A 20,958-nucleotide genomic window follows, 5' to 3' on the forward strand; every position below is an offset into this window, starting at 1 on the left:
TCCTAGCACCTATCCCTGCGGTGCACCACTTGTCTCAGGCTTCCAATTGCAAAAACAACCTTTGATCATCACCCTCTGCCTCTTCCCACTAAGACAATTTGGGATCCAAACTGTCAAATTTCCCTGGATTCCCTGGGCTCTTACCTTCTTGACCATTCTCCCATGCAGGACCTTGTCAAAAGCCTTAATGAAGTCCATGTAGACTACATCAACTGCACTACTCTCATCTACACAACTAGTCACCTCCTCGAAAAATTCAATCAAATTTGTTAGACATGATCTCCCCTTGACAAAGCCATGCTGACTATCCCTGATTAATCCCTAACCCTCCAAGTGGAGATTAATCCTGTCCCTCAGAATTTTTTCCAATAGTTTCCCTACCACTGATGTTAGGCTCACTGGCCTGTAATTACCTGGTTTATCCCTACTACCCTTGTTGAATAATGGTACTACATTCACTGTCCTCCAAACCTCTGGCACCTCTCCTGTGGCCAGAAGATTTGAAAGTTAGTGTCAGAGGTCCCGCAATCTCTTCCCTTGCCTCACATAGCAGCCTGGCATACATCTCATCTGGGTGTGGGGATTTATCCACTTTTAAGCCCGCTAAAACCATTAATATCTCCTCCCTTTCAATGCTAATTTGTTCAAGTATATCACAGTCCCCTCCTTGATTTCTACACCTACATCATCCTTCTCCATAGTGAACACAGATGAAAAGTAATCATTCAAAACCTCACCTATGTCCTCCGGCTCCATGCACAGATTACCACTTTTGTCCCTAATGGGCCCTACTCTTTTCCTGCTTATCCTCTTGCCTTAATATATTTACAAAATGCCTTGGGATTTTCCTTTACCTTGCCCACCAGTGTTTCTTCATACCCCCTCTTCACTCTCCTAATTACTTTTTTGAAGTATCCCCTACACTTTCTACAATCCTCTCAGGCTTCTTCTGTTTTCAGCCCTCTGTATCTGCTATAAATTTCCTTTTTTTTCCTTATCCAATTCTCTCTATCTCTTGATATCTAGGGTTCCCTGGACTTGTTGGTGCTACTCTTCATCTTCATGTTGTCCCTGAACTCTCGCTATTTGCTTTTTGAATGACTCCCACTGGTCTGATGTAGACTTTGCTAAAAGTAGCTGCTCCCAGTCCACTTTGGCCAGATCCTGTATTATCATACTAAAATCAGCCTTCCCCCAGTTCAGGACCTTTATTTCCAGTCCATCTTTGTCCTTTTCCATAACTAAATCTTAGAGTTATGGTCATTATCCCTGAAATGCTCCCCCACTGACACTTCTACCACTTGCCTGGCTTCATTCCCTAAGATTAGGTCCAGTACCGCCTCTTCTCCTGTCAGACTTCCTACGTGCTGGCTCAAAAAGCTCTCCTGGATGCACATTAAGAATTGTGCCCCCTCTAAGCCTTTCACACTAAGACTATCCCAGTTAATATTGGGGAAGTTGAAATCCCCTACTATTAATAACCCTATTATTTTTACACTTCTCTGAGATTTGCCTACATATCTGCTCCTCCATCTCCCTGATTGTTTGGAGGCCTATAGTACATTCCCAGCAAAGTGATTGCCCCCTTTTTGTTTTTAAATTCTACTGATATGGCCTCATTTGAGGAACCTTCTAAGATACCATCCCTCCTTACTGCAGTAATTGACTCCTTGATCAATAGTGCAATGCCACCTCCTCTTTTACACCACATCACCCTCGCACCCCCCCCCCCCCCCACCCCCCACCGACCTGACCCTGTCACGCCTGAAGATTCTATACCCTGGAATATTGTGCTGCCAGTCCTGCCCTTCCCTCAACCATGTCTATGTGATTGCAACAATATCATATTCCCATGTGTTAATCAACGCCCTCAATTCACCTACCTTACTTGTAAGATCCTCTATCTATTTGACCTGAAAGAGTGACAAATGGTGAAATACATAGCCTGGTTGAGAACTGGTGACATTTCTCGCAACCAAAAAAGAGTCGTATTGGACTCGAAAGATTAACTCCGTTCCTCTCTCCACAGATGCTGCCAGACCTGCTGAGCTTTTCCAGCATTTTTTGTTTTATTGCACAATTAACAAAATTGTGAACAATTCACCGGGGTCAGGGGCTGGAGGGGGTAGTTTTTGGGGGGGGGGGGTGCGGAGGGACTGCTTCTAACTCAATGTTTCTACAACTAGCGCAAAAGCTTGTAGAAACCTGAATTGCATTGAACACGATAAGCATTTAAAAAATTCATGATCTTTTGCACTGATTACCCTGATTTTGGGTGAGGTCTGCCAAGAAAACCAGCACAACCAAGTGAAAACTGCAGGCTCTTACGTTGGAAAGACCGAAGGAGGCGGCCAAACCAAACAATTGCTCCTCACACCAAAAGTAACTGTCAAGACTTGTTCAGTCAAACAACTCAACACAAAAGCCAGGCTGTAAAAGGACCGCCAAAAATAAACTGTTTCAAAATGTGGTGCAATAAAAGAGGGAGAAAAAAGGGAAATAAATGGAATTCTCAATGTTGACTTAACCCTACCCATCAGGAGAAATGAGCTCTGTACACCATGCATTGACTACATCAGTGAACACTACCTAACTATACTAGCAATGTTAAACTTGAACATGCCCAGATGAACAAACCTCCAAAAACCTTAGATCTTCCCCCTCAGCAGTGTGAGACTGCTCACTCGAATAGTAAACAGCTTCCTACCAGATATTGACTGGCATTTACCTTCAGTAGTTTCAGAAATGCTGAGTGAAGCCAATTTGCCAGATTTTAAGGTACCTCTTTGGCTCCAAAAATAAACCTGATATAAATGAACCAAAGTGAGCCAATTAAAACCTCTCGCCAAATAAAATGCAGATCAACAAACCACATTACACACAACTGTTAAAGAACAAAAACAGTCAATGGTAAGCCTACAGATGCAAAACAAGGGTGGGGGAATCATGAACACAAGAAACAAAGCACACCATGTTAGTGAATGAATGAATCAATTGAATAAGTAGATTAGCTAATAGAAGACTTAAGATCAGGGAGATGGGGAAAGAGAATGCAGGGAGTCCATGTGGGAAATATCCACTACTGAATTCACCTAAAGCACCTCCATACAACCAAACCAATATATATGGTATCCAGAGCAGAGAGGAGTGCATTGGAAGTACCATGGCCAACCTTAGGACAGATGGCAAGAAATATTTCTTTACTTCCTTCTGGCAACAAAATTATTTAGTTGTCAGAGTTGTGCGTATATACACACAATATATGTAAGGGCTCAGTAAATCACCATCAGTGCAAAAACTTGTGGCCATCCTGTCACCACCACTGAAATTCAGCAGGTTCCAGTCCAATCGGTAATTTATTGAATCTGTGTGCATCTTTCCTTTGATGCAAATATGGAAAAATTGTATTTTTGTGTTTTTAATTCTGAATGTACAAAGCTAAGATCCACAATTCACAGTATTATTGGTTATTAAATTTCTAACTCTGAAAACCTGGGGCAGAATTTAACGTCCCGTGGGCGGGAGTGAGGCTGACCAGATCAGGAGTAAAATAGAGTACAATAGCGTCGGACCAGCATTCCGACGTCACTGTGCTCTCGTGCAATATTTCAGGTGGCGTGCACAAGAGAGAGTGGGCAGTGCGCCCGTCGGCAATTAAGAGGCTTATTAAGACCATTAATCAATGGATGGGATGAGGTTTCCAACAGTAATTTAAATAAAACTTAAAATTTTTAAACATAATTTTTAATATGCCCCTGTTCAGGTAACTGAGTCACATCTGGGCACATGTTTCCCTTACTTTTAAAATCTTTATTTTTAATTGTGACATTTTTTTTTTTAGCTCCGAGGCAACTCTGTACCTTTCAATGTGCGTTCCCCCCCGCATAGGCGCAGACTGTAGGGCTCGCGCTCCTTCTGTCCCCACCCCGGCAGTGCTAAGCATTTCAGTGCGCCTTTCACACTGGCTGCCCGTTAATTGGCCAGCCGGCGTGAAATCGCGGTTGGGGTCCGATTGCGGCTGGCGGTCCGTTTCTCGGCTGTTCCTGGGCCTACCCGCCCACCGCGCCTATCCAACAAAGAGAAAATCCTGCCCCCTCGAGTCACATACAGGCTAGACTGGATCAGGCTGGCAGATTCCTTCCCAAAAAAGATTAGTGAACCAGGTAGGTTTTTACAATGATTGTTGTCATGGTCACCCTTACTGGGACTATCTTTATAATTATTTATTAATTGAATTTAGATCACACCAGCTGCCGCGGTGGAATCTGAACCCAAGTTCCCATAGCATTAGCCTGGGCCTCTAGATTACAAATCCAGTGACTTTACCACTACGCCACCATCTCCTACTCCCTTGTGGAAGTTATTTATTTAAAACCAGTTTATTTTGAGTTGTGGGCAGTTTTGTGTCGTGCAATGAACCCACAAGCTAAGAAACACAAAGCTGCGTTGAACCAATCTTGTTGGTAAGATCCCATCAAAAAAACATCTTTTCAAAATATTTTAATTCTATAGAGGACTGTATATTTTCTATTTGATTAGGGAATCAGTAACTGATGTCCTGCGGGAACAGGTAATGGCGCAAGACCTGTGGGAGCTTGAGAGAAAGTAAATAAAAAAATTAAAACGGGTGGGTTGAAGTCAGTCAGGGACTTCAATTTTGAAAGAGTTATAATGTAAATGAACTCAACACTGATGAATAAACATGCAGTTGGAAAAATAGAGATGTGCAAGGTTTAGGTAAGGTGGACAAAGAAAAGCTGTTTCCATCAGCTGATGGTACAAGGACTCAGGAATGCAGATTTAAGGTTTGGGCAAGAGGTATGGAAAGGTGTGAGGGTGCAAGTGGCAGTGACCTGGAACTTGCTGTCGACGAGGATGGTGGAAACGGAGATGATCAATGATTTCAAAAGAAAATTGGACGAGCACTTGAACTTGCAGGGCTCCAGGGATAGAGCATGGGAATGGCACTAATTGAATTGCTCTACAGGAAAGCCAGCACAGACTCACTGGGCTGAATGGCCACCTTCCATGATGCTATGACTTTATGACACTTACCCCCTTTAATTAACTTGAATAGTCCAATGGTTCAAGAAACATCAAAACTCGGTACAATACTGGGTGCGGAACTGTTTGGAAGGGGGAACAACTGGTAGTTAATTTGTTCATTGTGCCTCTGCTAAACAAGATTCGTTTTTTTGTTTCATGGGATGCGAGTGTCATTGGCAAGGCCAAGATTTGTTGCCCATCCCTAATTGCCCTTGAGGTGGTGGTGGTGTTCACAGGCATCTGCTGCCCTTGTCCTTCTAGGTTGTAGTGGTTGTGATGCCATTGAAGGAGCCTTGGTGAGTTGCTGCAGCGTATTTTGTAGATGGTACACACTGCTGCTACGGTGCAATGGTGGTGGTGGGAGTGAATGTTCAAGGTGATTGATGGGTTGTCAATCAAGTGGGCTCCTTTACCCTGGATGAGTTGAGCTTATTCAGTTGTTGCATCTGTACACTTCCAGGTAAGTGAGGAGTATTCCAACACACTCCTGACTTGTGCCATTTAGATGGTGGACAGGCTTTGGGGAGTCAGGAGGTGAGTTACTCTCTACAGAATTCCTAGCCTCTGATAGCACTGTCAATGAGATCTTCCTGCACTTCGCTGATGATTGAGAGTAGACTGACGGGACAGTAATTGGCTGGACTGGATTTGTCCTGCTTTTGTGGGCATGATATAACCTGGACAAGCTGCCACCTTGTCAGGTAGCTGCCAGTGTTGTAGGTGTGTTGGAACAGAATGGCTAGGTCGTAGCCAGTTCTGGAGGACAAGCCTTCAGTACTACAGCTGGGTGGTGTTGGGAGCAATGTTCCCTCTAAGCTGTGCAGCTGCACAGCAACCTGAAAGTTCACGCATAGGTCGGCACAAGTTGACTCCCTTAAGTTACCGTGCATCTGCGACAGCTGAAAATAATCTTATGGACCAACATACTTAAACGAATCAATCACACACTACAAGAAAAATTAGAGTGTTGGGTGATCAGTGTCCAGGGCTTTTAATGTATCCAATATACTCAGCCATTTCTTGATAGCATGTCGAAAGCATTAAATAGGCTAAAGACTGGAATCTTTGATGGTTGAAGGAGGCTGAGATGGATTATCCACTCAGCACTTCTGGCTAAAGATGGTTGCAAACACTTCAGCTTTGTCTTTTGCAATCGTGCTAGGAGCCATTATCATTGAGAATGGGCATGTGCATGGAGCCTCCTGCAACCATTAATCGTCCACCACTGCTTACAACTGGTTGTGGCAGGACTGCAGAGCTGTGGCCTGACCCGTTTGCAATCCTGTGATATGGTTTAGCCAGATTGGAACCTCATTTTCCAATATGCCTGATGATGCTGCTGGCATGATCTTCTATACTCCTCACTGAACCAGGGATGCTCCCCTGTCTTTTTTTTTAATTCTTTCACAGCATGTGGGCATTGCTGGCTGGGCCAGCATTTATGGACTACCCCTAATTGCCCTTGAGGTGGTGGTAGTGAGCCACCTTCTTGAACCGCTGCAGTCCCTGTGGTGTAGGTACACCCACAGTGCTGTTAGAAAAGGAGTGCTAATGGTAGAGTGAGGGATATACCAGGCTATGAAGTTACAGATTGTGTTTGAATACAACCCTGCTGCTGCTGATGGCCCACAGCACGTCATGGATGTCCAATTTTGAGCCACTAGATTTGTTCTGAATCTAACTTATTTTAGCACAGCGACGGAACACGAAGGACGGTGTGCTCAGTGTGAAAAGGGGATTTTGTCTCAGGGGGCGCTAAATAAGTACAGGAGGGAGAAGGGAAAGAAAGTTATGCTGATGAGGTTAGATGAAATAGGATGGGAGGAGGCTTGTGTGGTGCATAAATACCAGCATAGCCTGATTCTGTACATTATACTCGATGTAAGGTTCAAACATTTCAGTGCAATGAACTCCATTAAAGGAGCTGGGAAAAATCCAAGCCTCACACATTTGGTGGTCAGGGTAATATTCACACAAACAACCTACACTTGTCTGAAAAGTCAAAAGAAGATTCAAACCTCACAGAGCATCAGATAAAGAGCACAATACTAGTAGGCACTTGTTTCAGGTCAACAACTTATTTAGTCAAGAAAGTCCTGTGACGTATTTCACTAAGTGCATAGCTCAGGAAGTGCATCAGAACGGAAAGAGCTTCCCTACACCGCCCCCCCCACCCCCTTCCACTAATTGGTTAAAACATGGTTCTTATGCCTCTGAGGCTTAAATTCATATCAAACTGCATATCTAAAAACAAAGAACACTTTTCCAAACATTTAAGCCGAAACGCATCTGTATAAAACTAAATGCAACAAAAAAAAGTTTAATATTAACACTGGAAATCTGAACTATATATAACTCACAAATATATGGTGACAATAGAAATACAAAGCCGCTAATTAAGTGGGTGCCCAATCATGGAATCACATCTAACAATAGACGTTCTGTTTTGGGTTTTACAGGCCCAGGCCAATAAATTCCAGTTGCTCTCTCCATGGCAATGCCTCAGCCAATCAGAGTTGACATGCTAACCAATCAGCACCCCTTTTCTCTTGTAATATAAATTGTTGTGATTGTTTGAAATTTGACATTCTTGCATTTTTCCTGATTGGGGGAAGACATAAAGCTTCAACAACATGCCTCTCTTTTCAGCAATATTTAACTTATAACCCAAGTACTGAGGAAAGTATTTAGTAGAAGCCCAGGCATTGTCATTAAGCCTGGAATGATATCTGGGCTTCCCTAGGCAGTGAGTATTACAATGTCATCCAATACATTATAGATAGATTCCCTCCTGCAATGGTCAACTGCACCAAGTAAACAGAATAACATGACCTTCGTAGAGTTAGTTTCCTACTCTCCTAGAAACAGGGAATTAAACAATCCTTAAATCATAAATGTTGAACAAAGAGAGAGACAAAAACACATATTTGGAAAATAAAGGTTACCTTATCAAGGATGTATTTATTGAGATACGGCATATAACCCTGGCTGGAGACAGGCCCATCATCATCATCTCTGAAATGCTCTTCAAGTGCCACTGGGTCATGTGGGATGTGCAAGACTGTGCAAAGATTATGAGACAAGACCTAGAGAATAGTAACAAGCAAAGTTACTAACTTCCTTTTAGAGTCTCAAATGACTGCCAGCACACTCAATCAGGCTGTCAAGTTCTGCATCCACTTCCTTACAAGTGCTGTTAGACAGCCATAGTGAAATATTTCCTACAAAAATATAAACATGTGCTTTTCCTCTACCACTGATTCCAAAGCGCCACACTATTAATCTGCAAAACAACTTATGCAATGTTGAGTAGCAGTGTGTCGAATAGGCCCTTTAAAATTGTGCCCACGCTATTTCAGTTAAAGCTGCGAGTTTTCATCCCAGAAGTCAGCGTTTATATACTACCTCCCACAATTCAGTGATATGGTGGGTTAGTCTTGAGTCAGTGGCAGCATTGTCACCTCAGAATCAGGCAATTCTGGATTCAAAACCTGGTCTCAGCACATAATCCAGGCTGACACTTCAGTGTAATACAGATTGACTGCTGGACTGTCAGAGGTGCTGTCTTTCAAAGAGACATTAAATAGAGGTCTCATCTGCATTCTTGGTGAATCATAGAGTTGTTGCAACACAGGAGGCCATTTAACCCAAATTGTCCATGCTGGCTCTCTGTAAGAGCAAATCAACTAATCCTATTCCCATGCCCTTTCTTCATAGACTTGCAATTCTTTTCTTTTCATTTGCAATTCATTTTTGGCAGCCCTGCATGAACCTGCTTCCACCACATTCTCAAACGGGGCATTCCAAATTCTATCCATTCGCTGCTTAAAAATGTTTTACCTCATGTTGCTGTCACTTCTTTTGCCAATCACTTTAAATCTGTGTCCTTTGGTGCCCAACCCTTCCACCAATGGGAACAATTTCTCTCTATCTACTCTGTCTAGATCCCTCATAATTTTGAACACCTCTATCAAATCCCCTATCAAGCTTCTCTTCTCCAAGGAGCTTCTTCAAAAATAACGCACGCTGCAGATGCTGGAAATCTGAAATAAAAACAGAAAATGTTGGAAACGCTCAGCAGGCCTGACAACATCTTCAGAAATAGAAACAGAATTAATGTTTCAGGTCAGACGATAGTTCACAGACCCTGCAGCATTAACTCTGTTTCTCTCTCCACAGATGCTGCCAGATCTGCTGAGCATTTCTAGCATTTTACGGACATACAAACAAGGAGCAGGAGTAAGCCATTTGGCCCCTTGAGGCTGCTCCACCATTTAATAAGATCGTGGCTGATCTGATAGTAACCTCAAATCTGCATCCTGCCTACCCCTGATAACTTATCACCCCCTTGTTTACCAAGCATATATCCACCTCTGCCTTAAAAATATTCAAAGACTCTGCTTCCACCGCATTTTCAGGAAGAGACTCACGACCCTCAGAGAACAAATTTCACCTCATCTCCGTTTTAAATGAGTGACCCCTTATTTTTAAACAGTGATCCCTAGTTCTAGATTCTCCCACAAGAGGAAACATCTTTTCCACTCCACTCTGTCAAGACCCCTTAGGATCTTAAGGGTTTCATTTAAGTCATCTCTTACTCTTCTAGATTCCAGTGGATACAAGCCTAACCTGTCCAACCTTTCCTCATAAGACAACCCAACCATTCCAGGTATTAGTCTGGTAAACCTTCTCTGAACGGATTTCAACACATTTATATCCTTCCTGAAATAAAGTGACCGATACTGTACGCAGTACTCCAAATGTGGTCTCACTAGTGTTCTATATAATTGAAGCACAACCTCCCTACTTTTGTAAAACAAAAACAGAATTACCTGGAAAAACTCAGCAGGTCTGGCAGCATCGGCGGGGCGCAGTCGCAATAAAATGATAACATTCTATTAGTTCTCCTAATTACTTGCTGTACCTGCATACTAGCCTTTTGTGATTCATGCATTAAAACACCAAGATCCCTGTGCATCTTGGAGCGCTGCAATCTCTCACCATTTAGATAATATGCTTCTTTCATTATGCCTGCCAAAACAGACAAATTCACATTTTCCACATTATACACTATTTGCCAGATCTTTGTCCACTCAGTTAATCTCTTTAATCTTATATTTTCTGTTTTGATTCCAGATTCTCCAATCTATCTAAGTAACCTGAAGTCCCTCATTCCTGGAACCATTCTTGTCAATCTTTTTTACATCTTCTCTAAAGCCTTCACATCTGTCCTAAAGTTTGGTGCCCAGAATTGGACATTATACTCCAATTGAGGCTAAGTCAGTGTTTTATAAAGCTTCACCAGAGCTTCCTTGCTTTTGTATTTCATGCCTCTATTTCCAAATCCCAGGATCCCATATGCCTTACTAACCACTTTCTCAACCTGCCCTACCACCTTCAATAATTTGTCCATATATAATGCCAGGTCCCTCCATCCCTGCACTCCGTAAAGAAAATGAATATTTAATGGTGGACGTAAAACATCTTATGATACTAGTCCAAAGGGCAGGGGATTTAGAGTCATAGAGTTATATTTCTCCTGATGTCCTGATCAATATTTGTCTCTTAACCAAGATCACGGAACAGATATTTGGTCAGTTATCTCATCACTATTTGTTTGACCTTCCTGTACACAGATTGGCTGCTGCAAGTCCCTACATTACAATTGCAATTACACTACAAAAATAATTCAATGAATAGAAATTGCCTTGGGACATCATGAGGTCATGAAAGGCCTATATCTTTTCTTTTTTCTTTCAAATGTACACGCTGCTGAGAATGAATCCAAATTGGATGGTAGATGACTGGAAGCAAATTGGATAGGAGACAGAAAGGATAGGTCTGGTAGGCCAATAGGCAGGGAGGGAAAGACTTCATCAAGACATGGAGAAGGCCAAAGGGGAAGTCAGAAGCATGAGGAGCATCAGACACTGAGGACCAAGGGTATAAAATGGATATGAAATAAACCCTGGGTGCTTTGAGTTGATTGTCGATTAAAATCAATGAAAGTGAAAATGTGTGGGCAATCTGACGCAGATAGCAAGTTGAAGATCTATCCTATGTGGCCATTCTTCAGATGTCAGCCTAGAAAGGCATGTTTTTTGTGCCTAGTCTCATCTGATCTCAGCAGGTGCCACTGGATAGAGACAAGGAGCCAGAGTGCTGACAAATATCTCCCCTGTCCCAAGCCCAGAGACTCTGCGGCTTTCACCACTGGCTTGTCTCGAGATCAGTTGACCCATATGAACAAAGGATCAAGTTGAAATGTACCATATCACAAGGGATACACTTTCCAAATGTTGAACCAGCAATATAAGAGAACCCTCATTGTTGTCCAGCATCCTAACCATGATGTCTAATATTGATAATGATCAAAAGAAAGAGGGAAAATGATCACTTCAAAAAAAATTCAGAATCTTACCAAGTATAAAGTGTGGAACATATGATTTGTCTGTATCAAATATAAAATATCTAATTCTGAACTATGTTATTAATGGTTTTGTACTTCTATTTTTCTGTTGTAATCTCCATTCCATATTGCTGGATCCTTCACCTCCAGCCTAGCTGACACACTGAGTTCTCAAATTTATAATTTGTGTGTGATGAATGTTGACTAATTACTTGTTGTTTGTTCCCCACTCATCAAAGCCTTTGACAAGGGCCCACATGGGAGACTTATAAGGAAGGCAAATGCACATGGGATACAGGGTAATTTGATAAGGTGGATTCAAAATTGGCTTAGTTGTAGGAGACAGAGGGTGATGACAAAAGGATGCTTTAGTGACTGGAAGCCAGTGTCCAGGGGCGTACCACAGGGATCTGTGCTGGGTCCCCTGTTATTTGTCATTTATATAAACGACATAGATTAATATGTGGGGGGTAGGATTAGTAAGTTTGCGGATGACACAAAGATTTGCCAGGTGGTTAACAGTGAGGTTGAGTGTCTTGGGCTACAGGAAGATATAAGCGGGATGGTCAAATGGGCAGATAAGTGGCAGATGGAATTTAACCCTGAAAAGTGTGAGGTGATACACTTTGGAAGGAATAATTTGACAAGGAAGTATTCAATGAATGGCATGACACTAGGAAGTTCTGAGGAACAAAGGGACTTTGGCGTGTGTGTCCATTGATCTCTGAAGGCGGAGGGCATGTTAGTGGGGTGGTGAAAAAGGCATATGGCACACTTGCCTTTATCAATTGAGGCATAGATTACAAAGGTAGGGAGGTCATGTTGGAGTTGTATAGAACCTTGATGAGGCCACAGCTGGAGCAGTGTGTGCAGTTCAGGTCGCCACATTATAGGAAAGATGTGACTGTACTGGAGGGGGTGCAGAGATTATTCACCAGGATGTTGCCTGGGTTGAAATATTTAAGTTATGAGGAGAGGTTGGATAGACTTGGGTTGTTTTCATTGGAGCAGAGAAGACTGAGGGGTAACCTGATCGAGGTGTACAAGATTATGAGGGGCATGGACAGGGTGGATAGGGAGCAGCTGTTCCCCTTAGTTGAAGGGTCAGTCACAAGGGGATTTAAGGGGGATGTGAGGAAAATCTTTTTTACCCAGAGGATGGTGACGGTCTGGAATGCACTGCCTGGGAGGGTGGTGGAGGCGGGTTGCCTCACATCCTTTAAAAAGTACCTGGATGAGCACTTGGCACGTCATAACATTCAAGGATATGGGCCAAGTGCTGGTAAATGGGATTAGGAGGTAGGTCAGGTGTTTCTCACATGTCAGTGCAGATTCGATGAGCCAAAGGGCCTCTTTTGCACTGTGTGATTCTGTGATTCTGTAAAAGTCACAAGCACAAGTGGAACAGTACCCAAGCTGGGCTGTATGCGATAATGCATCAAGAGGTTGAGAAGATGCAGAAATGCAGAAGGGAATCAACGTAAATCATGCATTAAGATGCATTACATCCCTTAAACATGCTAGAGTTCCAATCTCGCATCAGCCTAGACATAAGGTAGTTGGTCAATGCACGATTTGCAGGTGCCCAATCCGTCATGTACTGAATCCAGCCTGATCATAAGGCAGTAAGCTAAAGGCTTGGGAAATGCCATTAGGACAAATTCCCACTGGTTGAAGAACCAGGCATTGTGGGCTTGTTTGGAAGCAGCTGTGAAGGCCACAGAACTATTCAGGACTAAGAATATAACATTAGAAACAGGAGCAAGATTAGGTCATACAGCCCATTGAGACTGCTCCGCCGTTCACCAAGATCATGGATGAACTTTTACATCCACTGCACTTTCTCTGTCTTAAACCCATATCCCTTTATTCCCTTAGTGCCCAAAAATCTATCATTCTCAATCGTGAACATACTCAATGACCGAGCATCCACAGTCCTCTGGGATAGAGAACTTCAAAGATTCACAAGCGTTTGAGTGAATAACTCTTTCATTCATTCATGGGTGTGGGCATTGCTGGCAAGACCAGTATTTGTTACCATCCCTAAATGCCCTCGAGAAGGTAGAGCTACCTTCCTAAAACACAGCCGTCCATGCAGTGTAGGTACACCCACAGTTCTAGCAGGGAGGTGGTTCCAGCATTTTGACCCAGTGTCAGTGAAGGAATGGTGAGATATTTCCAATTCATTTAGTGTGAAACTTGGGGGGGATCTTGCAGGTGGTGGTGTTACCATGCACTTGCTATTCTTGTCCTTCTAGTTGGTAGAACTCATGGGCTTAGGAGGTGCTGTTGAATAAGCCTTGGTGAGCTGCTGCAGGGCATCCATGAGTGGCACTCTTGGTGGAGGAAGTGAATGTTTAATATGGTGGATAGGCTGACAATCAAGTTGGCTGCTTTGTTATGGGTGGTACCAAGTTTCTTCAGTGTTGTTGGAGCTGCAGCTAGGCAAGTAGAGAGTATTTCATCACGCTTCTGACTTGTGCCTTGTAAGTGATGAAAAGGCTTTAGGGAGACAGGTGGTGAGTGACTTGCTGCAGAATTGCCAGCCTCTGACCTACTCTTGTACCCACAGTGCTGATGTGGTTGGTCCATCACTGCTGATGGTGAGAACAGACTGATCGGGTGGTAATTGACAGGATTGGATTTGTCTTGCTTTTCACAGGCAGGACATACCTGACAACTTTCCACTTTGTCGGCTAAATACCTGTGTTGTAACTGTACTGGAACAGCTTGGCTAGAGATACCCCTAATTCTGGAGCACAAGTCTTCAGCGCTTTGGCTTGAATGTCGTCAGGGTCCATAGCCCTTGCTATATCCTATGTCTTCAGTCATCTCTTGGTATTACATGTAGTGAATCAAATTGGCTGAAGACTGGCATCTGTGATGCTGGGGACCACAGGAGGACGCAGAGATGGATCATCCCCGTGGCACTTCTGCCTGAAGATGGCCATAAATGCTTCAAGCCTCATCTTATGTGCTGGGCTCCATGACCATTGTGGATAGGGATGTTCATGGAGCCTCTTCCGCTGGTTAGCTGTTTAATTGTCCACCACAATTAAAAACAGGATGTGGCAGAACTGCAGAGTTTTGATCAGACTTGCTAGTTGAGAAGCACTTAGCTCTGTCCACAGCATGCCACCTCTGCTGATGAGTCCTATGCTGTAGCTTCACCATATGGTCACCTCATTTTTAGGTATGCCTGGTGCTGCTCCTCGCATGCTCTGCTACACTCCTCATAGAAACAGGGTTGGTCTCCAGGCTTTATGGCAATGGTAGAGTGAGGGATATGCCGGGCCATGAGGTTACACATTATGATTGTATACAGTTCTGCTGCTGCTAACGGCCCACAGCACCTGATGGATGCCCAGTTTTAGCTGCTAGATCTGTTTTGAATCTATCGCATTTAGCATGATGGAAGGTGTTCTGTGTGAAGACTGGACTTTGTCTCCAAAGGAGTTATACGCTGCACGCTCCTGCCAATATTGTCATGGACAGATATTTCTGCAACTGGTAGCTTGGTGAGGATAAACTCAAGTCTATTTTTTTGTGTTGGTTCCCTCACCACCTGCTACTGGTGCAATCTGTCGGCTTTGTCTTTTAGCAATTGACCAGCTTGGTTAGTTTTGGTGCTACTGAGCCACAATTGGTGATGGATATTGAAGTCCTCCACCCCGAGTACATTCTGTGCCGTCATTACCCTCAGTGCTTCTTCCAAGTGGTGTCCAACATGGAGGAGGACGGATTCATCAGCTGAGGGAGGGCGGTACATGATAATCAGCAGGATGTTTCCATGCCCTTGTTTGACCTGATGCCATTAGAATTCATGGGGTCCAGAGTCAATGTTGAGGACTCCTAGGGCAACTCCCTCCCAGCTGAATACCACTGTGCCACCACCTCTGATGGGTCTATCCTGCCAGTGGGACAGGATATACCCAGGGAAAAGCCTGGGAGATTGGCTGAAAGGTATGATTTTGAGAGATTGACTATGCCACGCTGTTGCTAGACCAGTCTGTCGGACAGCTCTCTCAATTTTGGTCCAAGTCCCCAGATGTTAGCAGGGAGAGCTTTGCAGTGTTGACTGGGCTGGACATGCTTTGTTGGATCTGAATTCAGTGCCTAAGTCAATGCCTGGTGGTCTGTCTGTAGTATGATTTATCACAGCAGTTTCAATACAACTGACTTACTAGACGATTTCAGGCATAAGTTAAGAGTCAACCACATTGCTCAATTTCTCCTCATCCCAGTCCTAACTGGCTAGTCCCTAGCTCTACAGCCTCCAGCCAGGGGCAACAGCTTCTCAGCCTCTGCTCTGTCAAGCCCTCTAAGAATTTTATACATTTCAATGAGATGCTTTTAAACTCTGGACAATATAGGTCCATTCTACACAATCTCTCCTCACAGGACAGACTTCTCATCCAAGGAATCAAACTAATCAACCCTCTCTGATGGGACAGTAGAGATCCTTTTGGAAGAAGTGAGGCTGAGGAGGGAAGCTTTCTTTGGCAGTGAAGGCCACAGGCCTCCAAGGACAGCAGGAGGAAAGAGAGTAAGTACCCTCCTATGTGCTGGCTCTGCATAATCACACACAAGGAAGCAGGTCAGTCAAGATATGAGAACCCACTTCCATCTTACACTCTGTATGACACTACAATAATCTGACCATTGCACAATCTTAAATGACTTAGAAACTTTACCACAAATGCCCATGAGTATACAAAGTATACTTTACACTTCCCAATCTTGTGAAATTGTGTTCCTACATGCATTCAGCTCAACACATTTTCCCATCTAATCTAACTGACTGCTGCAAGTGCAGTACTTCACTGGACCCAGATAGGCATTAATGGTGCCATTCGGTATAGTCATATAAATCCATTGCCATGGTGAGGGAGTGCCTTGGAATAGTGACATGGTTGAATTTTGGTCAGAAGAACCTGTCTCTCAGAATGCCTTTTCCGATGCCAGAAAGCACAAAGTCTCAGGGTGTGCACTGAGCAGCAGATGTGTCGCCGCATGTAGTAGGTCCATCCTCAGGACTCAGCTGCGAAAAGGTGAGGACCAACTCAATTCCAATCGAGTCCCATTGATACACAGCATCCAGTCTCCTCTTGAACTAATATTGCTGAGGAAGCATGTACGTGAGGCACCAGATTAGGGTTAAGAGGATAAAGTTCACATACTGTCAACCAAAGGGGAGCTCTCTAACATTCAAATCATCGAATGGTTTGAATGGTAGATGCATGAGCAGCAGTGAAACAGGAAGGGATTGCTTCAAGGTGAGTGCGTTGTGAGGAGGGCATGAAGAGAATGTAGTTGGAACAATTATGCAGGAAGCACATTGCAAATTAAGCAGTCTGTTTTGGGTAGCTGCATTAATTGCTCTCACAGCTGCAAAATGCTTTGCTTCCATTCTCTCTTCATGCTCCCCTTGGGGGCCCCTTCCTGTGTTCTGCTCCTTCCTATTCCATAGCCAACAGTTTGTGACTTGCATCACAAAGCTGCAATTCTTGAAATTTTCACAATATTGCAGGATGTCTCTGGATCAATAGAGGCACCTGAAGCATTGCTTCAATATGCCAATGGGACAGACTAGGATTACTCTGGTCAAAGCACACAACTCACTATATCTGCATGCAACTGGTGTCCTGCATACCAGAGGTGCCATGTATGATGGCTGCACATTAACAGCCTTGATTTCTCCAAGGAGTCATCCTGATATTTATTTTTTTGCAAATTCAAAAATTGTTGGGACACTGGACTGCCTGTCAAGTCAAGCAATTACCAGCAATAATGTGATGCTGATGTCTGCAGGCAAGAAGAACATTGAGTGGAACAGTCAATCAATCCTTTTCCATTCATGTGAAACATGTCCCATGGGCACAAGAGCACACATTGTAACTCCCTGCACATTTGGAAGCCTGACAACCCTTGTAACTGTGTTGGTTGTTCATAGGGAGGAACCTGAGTTGTGATGCTCGAGCAAATAATGCATGAGACTTGTTTCATGCATCCTTGCACAGTTGATAGTCAAAATAACCCCAGTGACCATAGCCCATAACAATTCAATGCAGTTATGTGTTACAGCTGCAGCCCTGCACACAGCATGAAACATATCTCCATCACAGCATCCCTGGTGAACCAAAGACTCTGCAAGCACAGCACCTTGGGTATGGGGGGGTTACATGCACCTGCACCAGTATTTCATAGTGTGGGAGTACTGATATATGGGTGAAATACACCTTAACCGTAGGCTGACATTCTCATCATCTTTCCGTTGATCTTCCTCCCAAAAGCACAGCAGAAATATTACAGGTTTCTCATTGGGAAACTCATCATGCAACCAGCAGGAGTAGAAGGCAGCAGCACAAGATAACCACAAAAGCACCTTAAATGTCAAGGGGGAAAAATAACAAGACAGAAAAGTTTCAATGATTGCTTGACAATGTTGCAATCTCACTACTGGTCCTTTGAAATTTGTGTGCACCTGTGTAAATTAAACAATGTGAAATTGGTGTAAGTGATGGTTAATTGAATGAATATTAAGTATTGCTGAAAAAAGAGACATGTCTAATCTTTTCATCTTGCACTCATCAGGACAGTCGCAAGTATACAAATAAGGGGAAAACAACAATTTATACTGTATGTGAAGAGAGTGCTGATTAATTGGTAAGTGGAGTTGCCATGCAGAATGCACCAGTGATGGTGACTGACAATTAAGTGCCAAGCATTGTTTGAAATTTAAACCAGGCAGCTTGACCCTGATTGGTCAAGGCATTGCCCTCAAGAATGAGTCAGTGAATAGCTGTCACTTATTTTGTTTAGCTGAAAAGGCACAACGTGTGTACATGTTCTTTCTGCCTGCAAAGAACAGGGTCCCGTGTATTAATATATGTGGCTTCCAGTATACGCAAATGCATCACACTGCAAGTCCAACTGACAATCTTAAATTGTATTTCAGAGTCATTCTTAGCACACTATGAATTACTTAGCAAATGTTGTCCAATCACGGAATCACATCTAAAGCTGGACACTGTGTTTTAAGTTTTGTAAGCACGGACTGGTTGGGTACAATCCGTACCCTGCCCGTTGCAAACAATGGCTGAGACATGCCGTTTGATACGATCCGCCTGTCTTTGGGACATGTGGCCTACGTACCCAGCATCACACTGGCACTGAAATTTATATACCACATTACTCATTTGTACGATAGGCAGAACATCTTTTTGACTTGATAGCAGCATCCCGTTGGTGGCGAATATCACTCGTATTGCTACTGCAAAGTAGTACCGTGGAACAGCTAACTTCACCTGTTGCTCAAATTTTTGAGATACATTGCCCTTCCAGGGTAAATCTGAGGTGGACTGGGCAGTTTTCAGGGCCAAAAGCAATGGCCTTAGGCTCGTTCATGAGTTTGGGTGATATACAGTGTGAAATGATCTGAGCAGGGTGGCTATTATCCTGCAGGATGCCTTTGATGCGCTCTATTTCAGCATCAAGCTTGCATGGTGAGCAAATGGCTCCAGCCCTATTTACAAGGTTGCTGATAAGACCAATCTTATGGCGTGTGGAACTGTAAGAACCCCAATACGTATATTGGTCAGTGAAGACTTGCAGTAGGCTGTAATAGAGAACCACCTGGCAGATTTCTCAACTAGCACATCAAAGAAGGGGAGTTCATCTGACTGTTCCATTTCAAAGATGAATTTGTGCACAGGATGGAAATTGTTACATGTAGCTGCAGATTTTAATATAGCAAACGTATCATCCACCTATAGAAAATATGCAAGGGGTAGGAAGTTAGGTGTCATTCCATCAAAGACATGTTTCTCAAGGAACCCAACAAAGATCTTTGTGAGAGCTGGGCCTAAAGAGTTTCCCACAGCAACATCATCTATTTGGGCAGACGTGGTGAATTTGGCCAATTCATGTTGTGCCGAATCAGTCATAGATAAGATAGGGCGTAAAGGAACATCACTTTTGTGTGTCTTGGGCAGCCCATATGTATGCGGACATTGTGAACTGTGAGGACAAACCCAGCCATATATATCACACAGTGGCTCATCACTCTTACACATGTCCAAAAAGCTTTTTTTAGCTTATCTTTGAGCAAGGCTGTCCGGTCATGTTGAGTGGCCGATCCAAGGGATACAAATTTGTCATTAAGAATGGTGTGCATTTTGTTGACATAGTCGCACTTGTTAAGGATGACTATTCCCATCCCTTTGTCAGGTTTACTGATGTGTATGTCTGGGTTGGTCCTAAGGCCTCACAATGCTCTAAGACATGTCGGTTGCAAGTGAAAGTCGGACAGGTCATTCAGAATCCTGCAATATGTGCGCTAGATCAGATAGGCACGCTTTCAAGGATTCAGTGTCTTCAGTGGATGCTGGTTTGTGGCGGGATAGTTGGGAGGAGAGGAGTTTGAACTCAGCAAATACCTCTTCCCATTTGATTTCAGATGATGGCACACCAAAATTGAAACCATGCACAAGAACAAACTCCTGGTTTTGTGAGAGTACATGGTCTGCGAGATTTCTTATGTGTTTAGTGGCATCATTAATTGCATTGTTAAACTGCTTCAGCTTAAATCAGTTCATGGTGTGGACATGTTTCAAATGGGTACTGTTTATGGTGCAGTCATCTACTGAAGCAATATAGCGGCATAAATGGATCAAATCGAAAGATGAAAGAAATTTGCACACCTCAGGCCAAGAGCAGTGTAGGACACAGCATAAATTAGTAACCCAATACCAATCACTGGTGCATTCTCCATGGCAATGTCATTTGCCAACCAATCAGCATTCTCTTCACATACAGATGCTGTTTTCCTCTTACATTGGTAATCCTGTGAGATGTCCCGATGAGTGCAGATGAAAAGCTTAGACATGTCTCTTTTTCTCAGCAATACTCAAGCTCTGCACTGCCAAATGAATATTAAATAATTACACAGTAATTTATATGCATCTACAAAATTCCCGCCACCAAATTCTTATCAGAGGATCACAAAAGTGGCAAACTGGCCAGAGATCTAGCTAACAGAGCTCAGCCAATATTACATTCTATACATAATATTACGTACTTTTGTTTGGGACATGTTGATGCTGTGACAAGAATGAATGCAAGGTGAGTTCCTGCAACTGATTATATGTTTTGAAGGGGAATAACATTGTACCATGGGAGTTGAAATACACTGATGTTGGGTTTTGTTTAAGTGCATGTTAGAGAAGAAATAACAATGTTTTAAGTTAATATTGCAAAGCCTATGGATTTTGCATTTTGTTTGAGGGAAATTGAACTGCTTTCCCTTACACTGCTGCTATTTTATCTCAGTTGAGGGGTTTTCATTTCTTAAAAATTTCCATTACCAAAACCACAATAGTATAACTTTATATGAAATAAAAACAGAAAATGCTGGAAATGCTCAACAGGTCAGGTAGCATCTGTGGAGTAAGAAACAGGAGTAATAATGTTCCAGGTCAATGACCTTTCAGCCGATTCCCCAA

The 20,958-nt window shown here is 43.2% G+C and overlaps 1 protein-coding gene and 1 long non-coding RNA gene across 4 annotated transcripts in view; one reads left to right on the forward strand and one right to left on the reverse strand.

Moving 5' to 3' along the window:
* LOC121282201 (differentially expressed in FDCP 6 homolog) overlaps positions 1 to 20,958 on the reverse strand; it is a 282,331-nt gene that overhangs the window by 213,355 nt on the left and 48,018 nt on the right. For both annotated transcript variants that reach the window (XM_041195784.1, XM_041195783.1), the window contains exon 2: positions 7,992 to 8,132. In XM_041195784.1, the coding sequence (XP_041051718.1) occupies positions 7,992 to 8,132 (141 nt within the window). The remainder of the gene's footprint in view (positions 1 to 7,991; positions 8,133 to 20,958) is intronic.
* LOC121282202 overlaps positions 3,997 to 20,958 on the forward strand; it is an 86,960-nt gene continuing 69,998 nt past the window's right edge. For both annotated transcript variants that reach the window (XR_005944013.1, XR_005944012.1), the window contains exon 1: positions 3,997 to 4,163. This is a non-coding gene — a long non-coding RNA (uncharacterized LOC121282202). The remainder of the gene's footprint in view (positions 4,164 to 20,958) is intronic.

This window comes from Carcharodon carcharias, chromosome 9, assembly GCF_017639515.1.
Source record: "Carcharodon carcharias isolate sCarCar2 chromosome 9, sCarCar2.pri, whole genome shotgun sequence".
NCBI lineage: Eukaryota > Metazoa > Chordata > Chondrichthyes > Lamniformes > Lamnidae > Carcharodon > Carcharodon carcharias.